Below are 20,986 nucleotides of genomic sequence, written 5' to 3' on the forward strand. Positions count from 1 at the left end.
TGAGTGTCTGCAGGTAGTAGTGAAGCATGGTGGAGAGCGGTACAATAATGAGTGTCTGCAGGTAGTAGTGAAGCATGGTGGAGAGCGGTACAATAATGAGTGTCTGCAGGTAGCAGTGAAGCATGGTAGAGAGCAGTACAATAATGAGTGTCTGCAGGCAGCAGTGAAGCATGGTGGAGAGCGGTACAATATTGAGTGTCTGCAGGGAGCAGTGAAGCATGGTAAAGAGTGGTATAATGTGTTTGCAGGCAGCAGTGAAGCATGGTGGAGAGTGGTACAATAATGAGTGTCTGCAGGTAGTAGTGAAGCATGGTGGAAAGCAGTACATTAATGAGCGTCTGCAGGCAGCACTGAAGCATGGTGGAGCGATACATTAATGAGTGTCTGCAGGCAGCAGTGAAGCATGGTGGAGAGCGGTACAATAATGAGTGTCTGCAGGTAGTAGTGAAGCATGGTGGAGAGTGGTACAATAATGAGTGTCTGCAGGTAGTAGTGAAGCATGGTGAAGAGTGTTACAATAATAAGTGTCTGCAGGTAGTAGTGAAGCATGGTGGAGAGCGGTACAATAAGGAGCGTCTGCAGGTAGTAGTGAAGCACGGTGGAGAGCGGTACAATAATGAGTGCCTGCAGGTAGTAGTGAAGCATTGTGGAGCGGTATAATAATGAGTGTCTGCAGGCAACAGTGAAGCATAGCAGAGGCCACCTGTAGGTTTGGAGCCATATTTCAGCAAATGGAGTTAGGGATTTGGTCAGGATTAATGGTTTCCTCAATGCTGAGAAATACAGGCAGGTATTTACTCATCATGCAATACCATCAGGGAGGTGACCGATGTGCTCCAAATTTAGGCCTCTTTTACACGGGCTACAAAAAAACGCTAATGTGAAAGACCCCATTGAAAACCATCAGCTTCACATACATGTGTTTTGTAGCGATGATTTTGTAGCCCGTGTGAAAGAGGCCTAATGCTGCAGCCGGACAACAACTCCCAACATCCAGGCAACGTCATTACAAACTATCTTCAGTATAAAGAAGAACAAGGAGTCCTGGAAGTGATTTAGCGCCACGGAGACTTGATCTCACATCACCCAGTCTGTCTGGGATTACATGAAGAGACAGAATTGGAGCGAGCGACATTCACAGAAATCTAGCCTTTAAAAACTGTGTGCAAGTTTCCCTAGAAGAACTGATGCTGTAGGAAGGCAGAAGCTGGTCACACTAAATACTCATGTGATTACCGCTCGTTTTCACCAAGATGCCGAGCATTAACATCATTTTTGAAAGCATTCTTACTTCGCAGCACCCCCCCCCACCCCCCCAAGACTTCTGCACAGCACCTTGGGTGATTCTCCCCTGCCTGATAAATGAACATATCCAACATCCAAGCTCTGTGGAGGATCGATATAAGTAGCAGAGGGAGCCGCAGCAAGGGTTGTGGAGCGCAGTTCATTACGGCAGCGGCGTCTTGGCTGCAGGCCAGGATCTAGGTGAAGAGACAACGGTGTCTGAAGCAATGGCGGAACATACAGGCGGGACTGTGGGGAGCAGCGAGGGCAGAACACGCATGAGTAACAGCACGGGAGGCCACGACACACTGAAGAAAAATGTCAGCGACTAGAAGTGCGCCTGTTCCTACCTGTGATACTGTGCCTGCAGCAACTGGAACTCATCCTTAATGCGATCGCAGGAGTCCGAGGTGGTGAACTTGAGCTGTTGGGGCAGATGAGAGGAGCTCTGCGGAGAGACGAGACATAAGTCAGTCATACAGTCACTTCACACCCTCCCACCCCCCGATCACTGCGGCGATCTAACGTTCTCCATGACATGCGTGTTACATAGCAGACATTCACGCAATATCTGATCAATACGCTAGAAAGGTGCGTTATGTTGGACCGTACACGCCGTAAAAAAATGCATAAATCAAGAATTGCTGCGAGTGAGTCCCAATCTACAGCCACGTACTTCCAACAATTCAGATGGATTGCTGCAGCCATCTCCTCTCCCCGGCGTTGGACGCAGCTAAACTCCCTCCCCCTCCCTTCTTTTTTCTGCTTCCATAGAAGTCTATGGAGCTTCCAGTGTATCTCAGCAAGAGATAGGGCAAGACCTCTCTTTGGACACCGCATATAAAATCGGCACCCCGAGAACGCCCACCAATACGCTATTTTTCCCATTGCGATTATTTTTATACACCCAAAAACCGTTGATGTGAGTGAATACCCTGGAGCCATGTCTTCAGATGGTCGCCATTTATGGAGGCCGCTAAATAGCGGCATATATAACGCCTCAGGGCCGCATTCCGGCTCTGTTCTCTGGATGGAACCCAACAGCACTGGCGGACCCCTTTGACTCTATTGGGGTCCGCCTGCTTTCCACTCAGCTGCCCGGCTTTTGGACAGAAGAAAAAGCGCCGCAGGCATCCAGTATTCTCAGTCGGACTGCAACAAGTTCCAACCCAGATGTGAAGCCGGCCTTACAGAGCTCAGGGTGCCGATGCCAAATTTGTGCTCCGATTGAGGGTCAGGAATAGATTTACAGCGGCCTGAATGTAGGGGAGGGTGGTATCACACCCGCAGGAGGAAAGGGGGTGTGCGGGGTCCTGCTTTCCTGCTCTGTTGAGGGAGCAGCAGCAATCCCTGCAGCAGAACGGCTCTGTCTCTGAACAGCGTCGGACGGACCCCGTTGAATATAATGGGGTCCATTCAGTTTTTACTTAGCTGACCAACTTTCGGATGTATGATCAAGTCCTGCGTTATTTCTTCCGGTATTTTGTGCCGCAGCCTCCAACTGGGCGCTGCAACAACAGATTGGATATACTGATGATTAATCAGGCAGCCCCCCGGTAACAGAAGTAACTAGACGCCATATTTAGGGGGTTCCCAGGGTTACTCTAGCGGAGACCAGCCGCCCCTCTTATACTTTGAGGATCTTTCTGGATCCATTTGGCTCAAAAACCTGCAGCAAAACCAGCGTGAAGCCCCTGGTGGCGCCAGAACCACCGGTAAGGCCCCTTTACCTGCGACGACCTGTTGGGCGCAGATACCTAACCGCTCGTCCAGCGATGATCATCCTGATGCTTTTACACAAGGACCAGTCATCGCTGGTGAATGGAGGTGGAGCGGATGGGGGTCATTCGCACCACCTCCATCCAGTAAGCAGCCGTCGTCCGTAAATAAGTGGCCGTTTACACAGAACGATACGCTGCTCAGTCATCTACATGCAGAACAAGAAGCGGAAAAAAGTCTCGTCGGACGATCGGTCAGCGAGGTGACGCCGAACGCTAATCACTCAGATACTTGCAAAAATCCGGAGGTCCCAGACATGAGTCACTGCGGCACGCAGGTCCCTTAAGGCCACGTTATGGAGCGTGGCGGGCGGCTTATCCACAGAGGGAAATTCTACGAGTCTCAACGTTCCGCTGCGGAAAGTATCTAACACCTCTATACTACAGCGAGGACCGCAAAACGCCCCGCATCAGGGGAGCGGTGACGTGTGTGGCCCCCGTGTCAGGGCAGCAGTGACGTGTGCGGCACTACAAACATACACACACGTCCCACCGCGCCCCCCCCCCCACCCCACACACACACCACATGCATACACGTTCCCCCCCCCCCTCCCCTCCAACACTGCACGCAAACAGGTCCTCTCCCACACTACACGCATACAGGTCCCCCCCCATCCCACACTACACGCATACAGGTACTCCCCCCCCCCATCCCACACTACACGCACACAGCCCTCCCCCACCCCCATCCCACACTACACGCACACAGCCCTCCCCCACCCCCATCCCACACTACACGCACACAGCCCTCCCCCACCCCCATCCCACACTACACGCACACAGCCCTCCCCCGCATCCCACACTACACGCATACAGGCCTCCCCCCCATCCCACACTACACGCATACAGGCCTCCCCCCCCCCATCCCACACTACACGCATACAGGCCTCCCCCCCCATCCCACACTACACGCATACAGGCCTCCCCCCCCATCCCACACTACACGCATACAGGCCTCCCCCCCATCCCACACTACACGCATACAGGCCTCCCCACCCATCCCACACTACACGCATACAGGCCTCCCCCCCCATCCCACACTACACGCATACAGGCCTCCCCCCCCCATCCCACACTACACGCATACAGGCCTCCCCCCCCATCCCACACTACACGCATACAGGCCTCCCCCCCCCCATCCCACACTACACGCATACAGGCCTCCCCCCCCCATCCCACACTACACGCATACAGGCCTCCCCCCCCATCCCATACTACACGCTTACAGGCCTCCCATCCCACACTACACGCATACAGGCCTCCCCCCCCCATCCCACACTACACGCATACAGGCCTCCCCCCCCCATCCCACACTACACGCATACAGGCCTCCCCCCCCATCCCACACTACACGCATACAGGCCTCCCCCCCCCATCCCACACTACACGCATACAGGCCTCCCCCCCCCATCCCACACTACACGCATACAGGCCTCCCCCCCCCCCCATCCCACACTACACGCATACAGGCCTCCCCCCCATCCCACACTACACGCATACAGGCCTCCCCCCCATCCCACACTACACGCATACAGGCCTCCACCCCCCCATCCCACACTACACGCATACAGGCCTCCCCCCCCCCATCCCACACTACACGCATACAGGCCTCCCCCCCCCCCATCCCACACTACACGCATACAGGCCTCCCCCCCCCATCCCACACTACACGCATACAGGCCTCCCCCCCCCATCCCACACTACACGCATACAGGCCTCCCCCCCCATCCCACACTACACGCATACAGGCCTCCCCCCCCATCCCACACTACACGCATACAGGCCTCCCCCCCCATCCCACACTACACGCTTACAGGCCTCCCCCCCCATCCCACACTACACGCATACAGGCCTCCCCCCCCATCCCACACAACACGCATACAGGCCTCCCCCCCCCATCCCACACTACACGCATACAGGCCTCCCCCCCATCCCACATTACACGCATACAGGCCTCCCCCCCCCCATCCCACACTACACGCATACAGGCCTCCCCCCCCATCCCACACTACACGCATACAGGCCTCCCCCCCCCCATCCCACACTACACGCATACAGGCCTCCCCCCCCCCATCCCACACTACACGCATACAGCCCTCCCCCCCATCCCACACTACACCCATATAGGCCTCCCCCCATCCCACACTACACGCATACAGGTCTCCCCCCCCCATCCCACACTACACGCATACAGCCCTCCCCCCCATCCCACACTACACGCATACAGGTCTCCCCCCCCATCCCACACTACACGCATACAGGTCTCCCCTCCCATTCCACACTACACGCATACAGGTCTCCCCTCCCACACTACACGCATACAGGTCTCCCCCCCCATCCCATACTACACGCATACAGGTCTCCCCCCCCGCCACCCCACACTACACGCATACAGGTCTCCCCCCCGTCACCCCACACTACACGCATACAGCTCTCCCCCCCCCACATACACACTCCATACATACATGTCCCCCCCCACACACACTCCATACATACATGTCCCCCCCCCACACACACTCCATACATACATGTCCCCCCCCCACACACACTCCATACATACATGTCCCCCCCCCACACACGCTCCATACATACATGCCCCCCCCCCACACACGCTCCATACATACATGTCCCCCCCCACACACGCTCCATACACACATGTCCCCCCCCCACACGCTCCATACACACATGTCCCCCCCCACACACTCCATACACACATGTCCCCCCCCACACACTCCATACACACATGTCCCCCCCCACACACTCCATACATACATGTCCCCCCCCCCACACACTCCATACATACATGTCCCCCCCCCCACACACTCCATACATACATGTCCCCCCCCCACACACTCCATACATACATGTCCCCCCCCCCACACACTCCATACATACATGTCCCCCCCCCACACACACTCCATACATACATGTCCCCCCCCCCACACACACTCCATACATACATGCCCCCCCCCTCCACACACACTCCATACATACATGCCCCCCCCCTCCACACACACTCCATACATACATGTCCCCCCCCTCCACACACACTCCATACATACATGTCCCCCCCCACACACACTCCATACATACATGTCCCCCCCCCACACACACTCCATACATACATGTCCCCCCCCCACACACACTCCATACATACATGTCCCCCCCCCACACACACTCCATACATACATGTCCCCCCCCACACACACTCCAAACATACATGTCCCCCCCCACACACACACTCCATACATACATGTCCCCCCCCCACACACTCCATACATACATGTCCCCCCCCCACACACTCCATACATACATGTCCCCCCCCCCACACACTCCATACATACATGTCCCCCCCCCCACACACTCCATACATACATGTCCCCCCCCACACACACTCCATACATACATGTCCCCCCCCACACACACTCCATACATACATGTCCCCCCCCCACACACTCCATACATACATGTCCCCCCCCCACACACTCCATACATACATGTCCCCCCCCACACACTCCATACATACATGTCCCCCCCCCCACACACTCCATACATACATGTCCCCCCCCCCACACACTCCATACATACATGTCCCCCCCCCACACACTCCATACATACATGTCCCCCCCCCCCACACACTCCATACATACATGTCCCCCCCCCACACACTCCATACATACATGTCCCCCCCCCCACACACTCCATACATACATGTCCCCCCCCCCCACACACTCCATACATACATGTCCCCCCCCCACACACTCCATACATACATGTCCCCCCCCCCACACACTCCATACATACATGTCCCCCCCCCCACACACTCCATACATACATGTCCCCCCCCCCACACACTCCATACATACATGTCCCCCCCCCACACACTCCATACATACATGTCCCCCCCCACACACACTCCATACATACATGTCCCCCCCCACACACACTCCATACATACATGTCCCCCCCCACACACACTCCATACATACATGTCCCCCCCCCACACACACTCCATACATACATGTCCCCCCCCACACACACTCCATACATACATGTCCCCCCCCACACACACTCCATACATACATGTCCCCCCCCCACACACACTCCATACATACATGTCCCCCCCCCACACACACTCCATACATACATGTCCCCCCCCACACACACTCCATACATACATGTCCCCCCCGCACACACACTCCATACATACATGTCCCCCCACACACACACACTACATACAGGTCCCCCCCCCCACACACACACACACACTACATACAGGTCCCACACACACACACACACTACATACAGGTCCCCCCCCCACACACACACACTACATACAGGTCCCCCCCACACACACACACTACATACAGGTCCCCCCCACACACACACACTACATACAGGTCCCCCCCCACACACACACACTACATACAGGTCCCCCCCACACACACTACATACAGGTCCCCCCCACACACACTACATACAGGTCCCCCCCACACACACACACACTACATACAGGTCCCCCACACACACACACACACTACATACAGGTCCCCCCCACACACACACACACTACATACAGGTCCCCCACACACACACTACATACAGGTCCCCCACACACACACACTACATACAGGTCCCCCACACACACACACACACTACATACAGGTCCCCCACACACACACACACACTACATACAGGTCCCCCACACACACACACACACACTACATACAGGTCCCCCACACACACACACACACTACATACAGGTCCCCCCCCCCCCACACACACACACACTACATACAGGTCCCCCCCCCCCACACACACACACACACACACACTACATACAGGTCCCCCCCCCCACACACACACACACACTACATACAGGTCCCCCCCCACACACACACACACTACATACAGGTCCCCCCCCCCCACACACACACACTACATACAGGTCCCCCCCCCCCCACACACACACACACACTACATACAGGTCCCCCCCCCCACACACACACACTACATACAGGTCCCCCCCACACACACACACTACATACAGGTCCCCCCCCCCACACACACACTACATACAGGTCCCCCCCCCACACACACACTACATACAGGTCCCCCCCCCCCACACACACACACTACATACAGGTCCCCCCCCCCCACACACACACTACATACAGGTCCCCCCCCCACACACACACACACTACATACAGGTCCCCCCCCCACACACACACTACATACAGGCCCCCCCCCCACACACACACTACATACAGGTCCCCCCCCACACACACACACTACATACAGGTCCCCCCCCACACACACACACTACATACAGGTCCCCCCCCCCACACACACACTACATACAGGTCCCCCCCCCCACACACACACTACATACAGGTCCCCCCCCCACACACACACTACATACAGGTCCCCCCCCCACACACACACTACATACAGGTCCCCCCCCCACACACACTACATACAGGTCCCCCCCCCACACACACTACATCAGGTCCCCCCCCACACACACACTACATATAGGTCCCCCCCCCACACACACACTAGATGCAGGTCCCCCCCCACATACACACTACATGCAGGTCCCCCCACATACACACTACATACAGGTACCCCCCCCACACACACACAAACAAACTACATACAGGTCCCACACAAAACACACACACTACATACAGCCCCCCCCCCACACTACATACAGCCCCCCCCCCCACACACACACTACATACAGCCCCCCCCCACACTACATACAGCCCCCCCCCCACACACACACTACATACAGCCCCCCCCCCCCACACACACACACACACACACTACATACAGCCCCCCCCCCAACACACACACACTACACACAGCCCCCCCCCCACACACACACAGCCCCCCCCCCCACACACACTACATACAGCCCCCCCACACTACATACAGACCCCCCCCACACACACACACACACACACACTACATACAGCCCCCCCCCACACACACACACTACATACAGCCCCCCCACACACACTACATACAGCCCCCCCCCCACACACACTACATACAGCCCCCCCCCCCACACACACTACATACAACCCCCCCACACACACACACTACATACAGCCCCCCCCCCCACACACACACTACATACAGCCCCCCCCCACACACACTCACTACATACAGCCCCCCCCCACACACACTACATACAGCCCCCCCCACACACACTACATACAGCCCCCCCCACACACACTACATACAGCCCCCCCCACACACACTACATACAGCCCCCCCCACACACACACTACATACAGCCCCCCCCCCCACACACACTACATACAGCCCCCCCCACACACACTACATACAGCCCCCCCCACACACACACTACATACAGCCCCCCCCCCACACACACTACATACAGCCCCCCCCCCACACACACTACATACAGCCCCCCCCACACACACTACATACAGCCCCCCCCCACACACACTACATACAGCCCCCCCCACACACACTACATACAGCCCCCCCCACACACACACTACATACAGCCCCCCCCCACACACACTACATACAGCCCCCCCCCCACACACACACACTACATACAGCCCCCCCCCCCACACACACTACATACAGCCCCCCCCCACACACACACACTACATACAGCCCCCCCCCACACACACACACTACATACAGCCCCCCCCCACACACACACACTACATACAGCCCCCCCACACACACACACACACTACATACAGCCCCCCCACCCCACACACACACACACTACATACAGCCCCCCCACCCCACACACACACACTACATACAGCCCCCCCACCCCACACACACACACTACATACAGGCCCCCCCACCCCACACACACACTACATACAGGCCCCCCCACCCCACACACACACTACATACAGGCCCCCCCACCCCACACACACACTACATACAGGCCCCCCCACCCCACACACACACTACATACAGGCCCCCCCACCCCACACACACACTACATACAGGCCCCCCCACCCCCCACACACACTAACATACAGGCCCCCCCCCACACACACTAACATACAGGCCCCCCCCACACACACTAACATACAGGCCCCCCCCACACACACTACATACAGGCCCCCCCCCCCACACACACTACATACAGGCCCCCCCCCCACACACACACACTACATACAGGCCCCCCCCCACACACACACACTACATACAGGCCCCCCCACACACGCACTACATACAGCCCCCCCCCCCACACACACACTACATACAGGCCCCCCCACCCCACACACACACTACATACAGGCCCCCCCACCCCACACACACACTAACATACAGGCCCCCCACCCCCCACACACACTAACATACAGGCCCCCCCCACACACACTACATACAGGCCCCCCCCACACACACTACATACAGGCCCCCCCCCCCCACACACACTACATACAGGCCCCCCCCCACACACTACATACAGGCCCCCCCCACACACTACATACAGGCCCCCCCCACACACACACACACACACACACACACTACATACAGGCCCCCCCACACACGCACTACATACAGGCCCCCCCCCCCACACACACACACTACATACAGGCCCCCCCACCCCACACACACACTACATACAGGCCCCCCCACCCCACACACACACTAACATACAGGCCCCCCACCCCCCACACACACTACATACAGGCCCCCCCCCCACACACACACTACATACAGGCCCCCCCCCCCACACACACACTACATACAGGCCCCCCCCACACACACTACATACAGGCCCCCCCACACACGCACTACATACAGCCCCCCCCCCCACACACACTACATACAGCCCCCCCCTCCACACACTACATACAGCCCCCCCCCCACACACACTACATACAGGCCCCCCCCCACACACACACACACTACATACAGGCCCCACACACACACACACACACACTACATACAGGCCCCCCCCACACACACACTACATACAGGCCCCCCCCACACACACACACACACTACATACAGGCCCCCCCCACACACACACTACATACAGGGCCCCCCCCACACACACACTACATACAGGCCCCCCCCACACACACACTACATACAGGCCCCCCCCACACACACACTACATACAGGCCCCCCCCACACACACACACTACATACAGGCCCCCCCCCCACACACACTACACACAGGCCCCCCCACACACGCACTACATACAGCCCCCCCCCCACACACACTACACACAGGCCCCCCCACACACGCACTACATACAGCCCCCCCCACACACACTACATACAGCCCCCCCCCCACACACACTACATACAGCCCCCCCCACACACACACTACATACAGCCCCCCCCCCACACACACTACATACAGCCCCCCCCCACACACACTACATACAGCCCCCCCCCCACACACACTACATACAGCCCCCCCCCACACACTACATACAGCCCCCCCCCACACACTACATACAGCCCCCCCCCCCACACACTACATACAGCCCCCCCCCCACACACTACATACAGCCCCCCCCACACACACACTACATACAGGCCCCCCCCCCCACACACACACACTACATACAGGTCCCCCACACACACACACTCCATACATACATGTCCCCCCCCCACACACTCCATACATACATGTCCCCCCCCCCACACACTCCATACATACATGTCCCCCCCCCCCACACACTCCATACATACATGTCCCCCCCCCACACACTCCATACATACATGTCCCCCCCCCACACACTCCATACATACATGTCCCCCCCACACACTCCATACATACATGTCCCCCCCCCCACACACTCCATACATACATGTCCCCCCCCCCCACACACTCCATACATACATGTCCCCCCCCCCACACACTCCATACATACATGTCCCCCCCCCACACACTCCATACATACATGTCCCCCCCCCCCACACACTCCATACATACATGTCCCCCCCCCCACACACTCCATACATACATGTCCCCCCCCCCCACACACTCCATACATACATGTCCCCCCCCCACACACTCCATACATACATGTCCCCCCCGCCCACACACTCCATACATACATGTCCCCCCCCGCCCACACACTCCATACATACATGTCCCCCCCGCCCACACACTCCATACATACATGTCCCCCCCCCCACACACTCCATACATACATGTCCCCCCCCACACACTCCATACATACATGTCCCCCCCCACACACTCCATACATACATGTCCCCCCCACACACTCCATACATACATGTCCCCCCCCCACACACTCCATACATACATGTCCCCCCCCCCACACACTCCATACATACATGTCCCCCCCCCACACACTCCATACATACATGTCCCCCCCCACACACACTCCATACATACATGTCCCCCCCCACACACACTCCATACATACATGTCCCCCCCCACACACACTCCATACATACATGTCCCCCCCCCACACACTCCATACATACATGTCCCCCCCCCACACACTCCATACATACATGTCCCCCCCCACACACTCCATACATACATGTCCCCCCCCACACACACTCCATACATACATGTCCCCCCCCACACACACTCCATACATACATGTCCCCCCCCACACACACTCCATACATACATGTCCCCCCCCACACACACTCCATACATACATGTCCCCCCCCCACACACACTCCATACATACATGTCCCCCCCCACACACACTCCATACATACATGTCCCCCCCCCACACACACTCCATACATACATGTCCCCCCCCACACACACTCCATACATACATGTCCCCCCCCCACACACACTCCATACATACATGTCCCCCCCCACACACACTCCATACATACATGTCCCCCCCGCACACACACTCCATACATACATGTCCCCCCACACACACACACTACATACAGGTCCCCCCCCCCCACACACACACACTACATACAGGTCCCACACACACACACACACTACATACAGGTCCCCCCCCCACACACACACACTACATACAGGTCCCCCCCACACACACACACTACATACAGGTCCCCCCCACACACACACACTACATACAGGTCCCCCCCACACACACACACTACATACAGGTCCCCCCCACACACACTACATACAGGTCCCCCCCACACACACACACACTACATACAGGTCCCCCACACACACACACACACTACATACAGGTCCCCCACACACACACTACATACAGGTCCCCACACACACACACTACATACAGGTCCCCCACACACACACACACACTACATACAGGTCCCCCACACACACACACACACTACATACAGGTCCCCCACACACACACACACACACTACATACAGGTCCCCCACACACACACACACACTACATACAGGTCCCCCCCCCCCACACACACACACACACACTACATACAGGTCCCCCCCCACACACACACACACACACACTACATACAGGTCCCCCCCCCCACACACACACACACACTACATACAGGTCCCCCCCCACACACACACACACTACATACAGGTCCCCCCCCCCCACACACACACACTACATACAGGTCCCCCCCCCCCACACACACACACACTACATACAGGTCCCCCCCCCCACACACACACACTACATACAGGTCCCCCCCCACACACACACACTACATACAGGTCCCCCCCCCCACACACACACTACATACAGGTCCCCCCCCACACACACACACTACATACAGGTCCCCCCCCCCCCACACACACACACTACATACAGGTCCCCCCCCCCCCACACACACTACATACAGGTCCCCCCCCCACACACACACACACTACATACAGGTCCCCCCCCCACACACACACTACATACAGGCCCCCCCCCCACACACACACTACATACAGGTCCCCCCCCACACACACACACTACATACAGGTCCCCCCCCACACACACACACTACATACAGGTCCCCCCCCCACACACACACTACATACAGGTCCCCCCCCCACACACACACTACATACAGGTCCCCCCCCCACACACACACTACATACAGGTCCCCCCCCCACACACACTACATACAGGTCCCCCCCCCACACACACTACATCAGGTCCCCCCCCACACACACACTACATATAGGTCCCCCCCCACACACACACTACATATAGGTCCCCCCCCCACACACACACTAGATGCAGGTCCCCCCCCACATACACACTACATGCAGGTCCCCCACATACACACTACATACAGGTACCCCCCCCACACACACACAAACAAACTACATACAGGTCCCACACAAAACACACACACTACATACAGCCCCCCCCCACACTACATACAGCCCCCCCCCCACACACACACTACATACAGCCCCCCCCCCACACTACATACAGCCCCCCCCCACACACACACTACATACAGCCCCCCCCCACACACACACACACTACATACAGCCCCCCCCCCAACACACACACACACACACTACACACAGCCCCCCCCCCCACACACACACAGCCCCCCCCCCCCACACACACTACATACAGCCCCCCCACACTACATACAGACCCCCCCCACACACACACACACACTACATACAGCCCCCCCACACACACACACACACTACATACAGCCCCCCCACACACACACTACATACAGCCCCCCCCCACACTCACCCCCCCACACACACTACATACAGCCCCCCCCACACACACTACATACAACCCCCCCACACACACACTACATACAACCCCCCCACACACACACACTACATACAGCCCCCCCCCCCACACACACACTACATACAGCCCCCCCCCACACACACTACATACAGCCCCCCCCACACACACTACATACAGCCCCCCCCACACACACTACATACAGCCCCCCCCCCACACACACTACATACAGCCCCCCCCCCACACACACACTACATACAGCCCCCCCCCACACACACTACATACAGCCCCCCCCACACACACTACATACAGCCCCCCCCCACACACACACTACATACAGCCCCCCCCCCACACACACTACATACAGCCCCCCCCCACACACACTACATACAGCCCCCCCCACACACACACACTACATACAGCCCCCCCCCCACACACACTACATACAGCCCCCCCCCACACACACACACTACATACAGCCCCCCCCCACACACACACACTACATACAGCCCCCCCCACACACACACACTACATACAGCCCCCCCCCACACACACACACTACATACAGCCCCCCCCACACACACACACTACATACAGCCCCCCCCCCACACACACACACTACATACAGCCCCCCCCCCACACACACACACTACATACAGCCCCCCCCCCACACACACTACATACAGCCCCCCCACCCCACACACACACACTACATACAGGCCCCCCACCCCACACACACACACTACATACAGGCCCCCCCACCCCACACACACACTACATACAGGCCCCCCACCCCACACACACACACTACATACAGGCCCCCCCACCCCACACACACACTACATACAGGCCCCCCCACCCCACACACACACTACATACAGGCCCCCCCACCCCACACACACACTACATACAGGCCCCCCCACCCCACACACACACTACATACAGGCCCCCCCACCCCACACACACACTACATACAGGCCCCCCCACCCCCCACACACACTAACATACAGGCCCCCCCCACACACACTAACATACAGGCCCCCCCACACACACTACATACAGGCCCCCCCCCACACACACTACATACAGGCCCCCCCCCCACACACACACACTACATACAGGCCCCCCCCCACACACACACACTACATACAGGCCCCCCCACACACGCACTACATACAGCCCCCCCCCCCCACACACACACTACATACAGGCCCCCCCACCCCACACACACACTACATACAGGCCCCCCCACCCCACACACACACTAACATACAGGCCCCCCACCCCCCACACACACTAACATACAGGCCCCCCCCACACACACTACATACAGGCCCCCCCCCACACACACTACATACAGGCCCCCCCCCCACACACACTACATACAGGCCCCCCCCCACACACTACATACAGGCCCCCCCCACACACACACACACACACACACTACATACAGGCCCCCCCACACACGCACTACATACAGCCCCCCCCCCCACACACACACTACATACAGGCCCCCCCACCCCACACACACACTACATACAGGCCCCCCCACCCCACACACACACTAACATACAGGCCCCCCACCCCCCACACACACTACATACAGGCCCCCCCCCCACACACACACTACATACAGGCCCCCCCCCCACACACACACTACATACAGGCCCCCCCCACACACACACACACTACATACAGGCCCCCCCACACACGCACTACATACAGCCCCCCCCCCCACACACACTACATACAGCCCCCCCCTCCACACACTACATACAGCCCCCCCCCACACACACTACATACAGGCCCCCCCCCACACACACACACACTACATACAGGCCCCACACACACACACACACACACACTACATACAGGCCCCCCCCACACACACACACACACACTACATACAGGCCCCCACACACACACACACACACACACACTACATACAGGCCCCCCCCACACACACACTACATACAGGCCCCCCCCACACACACACTACATACAGGCCCCCCCCACACACACACTACATACAGGCCCCCCCCACACACACACTACATACAGGCCCCCCCCACACACACACACTACATACAGGCCCCCCCCACACACACACACTACATACAGGCCCCCCCACACACACACTACATACAGGCCCCCCCCCCCCACACACACTACACACAGGCCCCCCCACACACGCACTACATACAGCCCCCCCCCCCACACACACTACACACAGGCCCCCCCACACACGCACTACATACAGCCCCCCCCCACACACACTACATACAGCCCCCCCCCCACACACACTACATACAGCCCCCCCCACACACACACTACATACAGCCCCCCCCCCACACACACTACATACAGCCCCCCCCCCACACACACTACATACAGCCCCCCCCACACACTACATACAGCCCCCCCCACACACTACATACAGCCCCCCCCCCCACACACTACATACAGCCCCCCCCCCCACACACTACATACAGCCCCCCCCCCCACACACACTACATACAGGCCCCCCCACACACACAAACACTACATACAGGCCCCCCACACACACACACACACACTACATACAGGCCCCCCCCCCACACACACACACTACATACAGGTCCCCCACACACACACACACTACATACAGGCCCCCCCCCACACACACACACACTACATACAGGCCCCCCCCACACACACACACACACACTACATACAGGCCCCCCCCACACACACACACACACACTACATACAGGCCCCCCCCCCCCCACACACACACACACACACTACATACAGGCCCCCCCCCCACACACACACACACACACTACATACAGGCCCCCCCCCCACAACACACACACTACATACAGGCCCCCCCCCCACACACACACACTCATACAGGCCCCCCCCCCACACACACACACCACTACATACAGGCCCCCCCCACACACACACACAAACAGGCCCCCACACACACACACACACACTACATACAGGCCCTCCCACACACACACACTACATACAGGCCCCCCCACACACACACACTACATACAGGCCCCCCCCCACACACACACTACATACAGGCCCCCCCCCCCACACACACACACACACACACACACACTACATACAGGCCCCCCCCCACACACACACACACTACATACAGGCCCCCCCCACACACACACACACACACTACATACAGGCCCCCCCCCCACACACACACACTACATACAGGCCCCCCCCACACACACACACACTACATACAGGCCCCCCCCCCCACACACACACACTACATACAGGCCCCCCCCCCCACACACACACACACTACATACAGGCCCCCCCCCACACACACACACTACATACAGGCCCCCCCCCCACACACACACACACTACATACAGGCCCCCCCCACACACACACACTACATACAGGCCCCCCCCCACACACACACACTACATACAGGCCCCCCCCCCCCCACACACACTACATACAGGCCCCCCCCCCACACACACTACATACAGGCCCCCCCCCCCACACACACTACATATAGGCCCCCCCCCACACACACACTACATATAGGCCCCCCCCCCCACACACACACTACATACAGGCCCCCCACACACACACTACATACAGGCCCCCCCCCACACACACACACTACATACAGGCCCCCCCCCACACACACACACTACATACAGGCCCCCCCCCACACACACACACTACATACAGGCCCCCCCACACACACACACACTACATACAGGCCCCCCCACACACACACACACTACATACAGGCCCCCCCACACACACACACACTACATACAGGCCCCCCCCACACACACACTACATACAGGCCCCCCCACACACACACTACATACAGGCCCCCCCACACACACACACTACATACAGGCCCCCCCCACACACACACACACTACATACAGGCCCCCCCCCCACACACACACACTACATACAGGCCCCCCCCCCACACACACACACACTACATACAGGCCCCCCCCCACACACACACACACTACATACAGGCCCCCCCCACACACACACACACTACATACAGGCCCCCCCCCACACACACACACACTACATACAGGCCCCCCCCCCACACACACACACTACATACAGGCCCCCCCCCACACACACACACTACATACAGGCCCCCCCCACACACACACACTACATACAGGCCCCCCCCACACACACACACTACATACAGGCCCCCCCACACACACACTACATACAGGCCCCCCCACACACACACTACATACAGGCCCCCCCACACACACACTACATACAGGCCCCCCCACACACACACTACATACAGGCCCCCCCACACACACACTACATACAGGCCCCCCCACACACACACTACATACAGGCCCCCCCACACACACACTACATACAGGCCCCCCCACACACACACTACATACAGGCCCCCCCACACACACACTACATACAGGCCCCCCCACACACACACTACATACAGGCCCCCCCACACACACACACACTACATACAGGCCCCCCCACACACACACACACTACATACAGGCCCCCCCCCACACACACACACACTACATACAGGCCCCCCCCCCCACACACACACTACATACAGGCCCCCCCCCCCCCACACACACTACATACAGGCCCCCCCCCCCACACACACTACATACAGGCCCCCCCCCCCACACACACTACATACAGGCCCCCCCACACACACACTACATACAGGCCCCCCCCCCCACACACACACTACATACAGGCCCCCCCCACACACACACACTACATACAGGCCCCCCCCCCCCACACACACACTACATACATGTCACACACACAGTACATACGCGCGCGCGTCCCCCGAACACACTACATACATGTCACACACACAGTACATACACACACGCGCGCGCGTCCCCCGCACACACTACATACATGTCACACACACAGTACATACACACACGCGCATCCCCCGCACACACTACATACATGTCACACACACAGTACATACACACACACGCGCGTCCCCCGCACACACTACATACATGTCACACACACAGTACATACACATACACGCGCGTCCCCCGCACACACTACATACATGTCACACACACAGTACATACACATACACGCGCGTCCCCCGCACACACTACATACATGTCACACACACAGTACATACACATACACGCGCGCGCGCGTCCCCCGCACACACTACATACATGTCACACACAGTACATACACACACACACGCGTTCCCCACACACACTACATACATGTCACACACACAGTACATACACACACACTCGTTCCCCGCACACACTACATACATGCCACACACACAGTACATACACACACAAGCGCGCGCCCCCGCACACACTACACACGTCACACACACACACAGTACATACAAACACACACGTCCCCCGCACACACTACATACATGTCACACACACAGTGCATACACACACACGCGTGTCCCCCGCACACACTACATACATGTCACACACACAGTACATACACACACACGCCTGTCCCCCGCACACACTACATACATGTCACACGCGCGCGTCCCCCGCACACACTACATACATGTCACACACAGTACATACACACACACACTACATACACACATACACGCGCGTCCCCCGCACACACTACATACATGTCTCACACACAGTACACACACACGCGCCCCCCGCACACACTACATACATGTCACACACACAGTACACACACATCCCCCGCACACACTACATACATGTCACACACACGCGCGTCCCCCGCACACACAGTACACACATGCGCGTCCCCCGCACACACTACATACATGTCACACACACAGTACACACACGCGCGCGCGCCCCCCGCACACACTACATACATGTCACACACACAGTACACACACGCGCGCGCGCCCCCCGCACACACTACATACATGTCACACACACACGCGCGCGTCCCCCGCACACACTACATACATGTCACACACACAGTACATACACACACGCGCGTCCCCCGCACACACTATACATGTCACACACACAGTACATACACACACGTCCCCCGCGCACACTACATACATGTCACACACACACAGTACAAACACACACACGAGCGCGCGTCCCCCGCGCACACTACATACATGTCACACACAGTACACACACGCGCGTCCTCCGCGCACACTACATACATGTCACACACACAGTACATACACACACACGCGTCCCCCGCGCACACTACATGCATACATGTCACACACACACAGTACATACAC

The 20,986-nt window shown here is 58.1% G+C and overlaps 1 protein-coding gene across 2 annotated transcripts in view; it reads right to left on the bottom strand.

Annotated features, from left to right (window-relative positions):
- Nucleotides 1-20,986, bottom strand: part of TLE5 (TLE family member 5, transcriptional modulator) — a 55,529-nt gene that overhangs the window by 27,158 nt on the left and 7,385 nt on the right. For both annotated transcript variants that reach the window (XM_066604674.1, XM_066604673.1), the window contains exon 2: nucleotides 1,635-1,732. In XM_066604674.1, the coding sequence (XP_066460771.1) occupies nucleotides 1,635-1,732 (98 nt within the window). The remainder of the gene's footprint in view (nucleotides 1-1,634; nucleotides 1,733-20,986) is intronic.

The sequence above is a fragment of the Eleutherodactylus coqui genome, chromosome 5 (assembly GCF_035609145.1).
Source record: "Eleutherodactylus coqui strain aEleCoq1 chromosome 5, aEleCoq1.hap1, whole genome shotgun sequence".
Classification (NCBI taxonomy): Eukaryota; Metazoa; Chordata; class Amphibia; order Anura; family Eleutherodactylidae; genus Eleutherodactylus; species Eleutherodactylus coqui.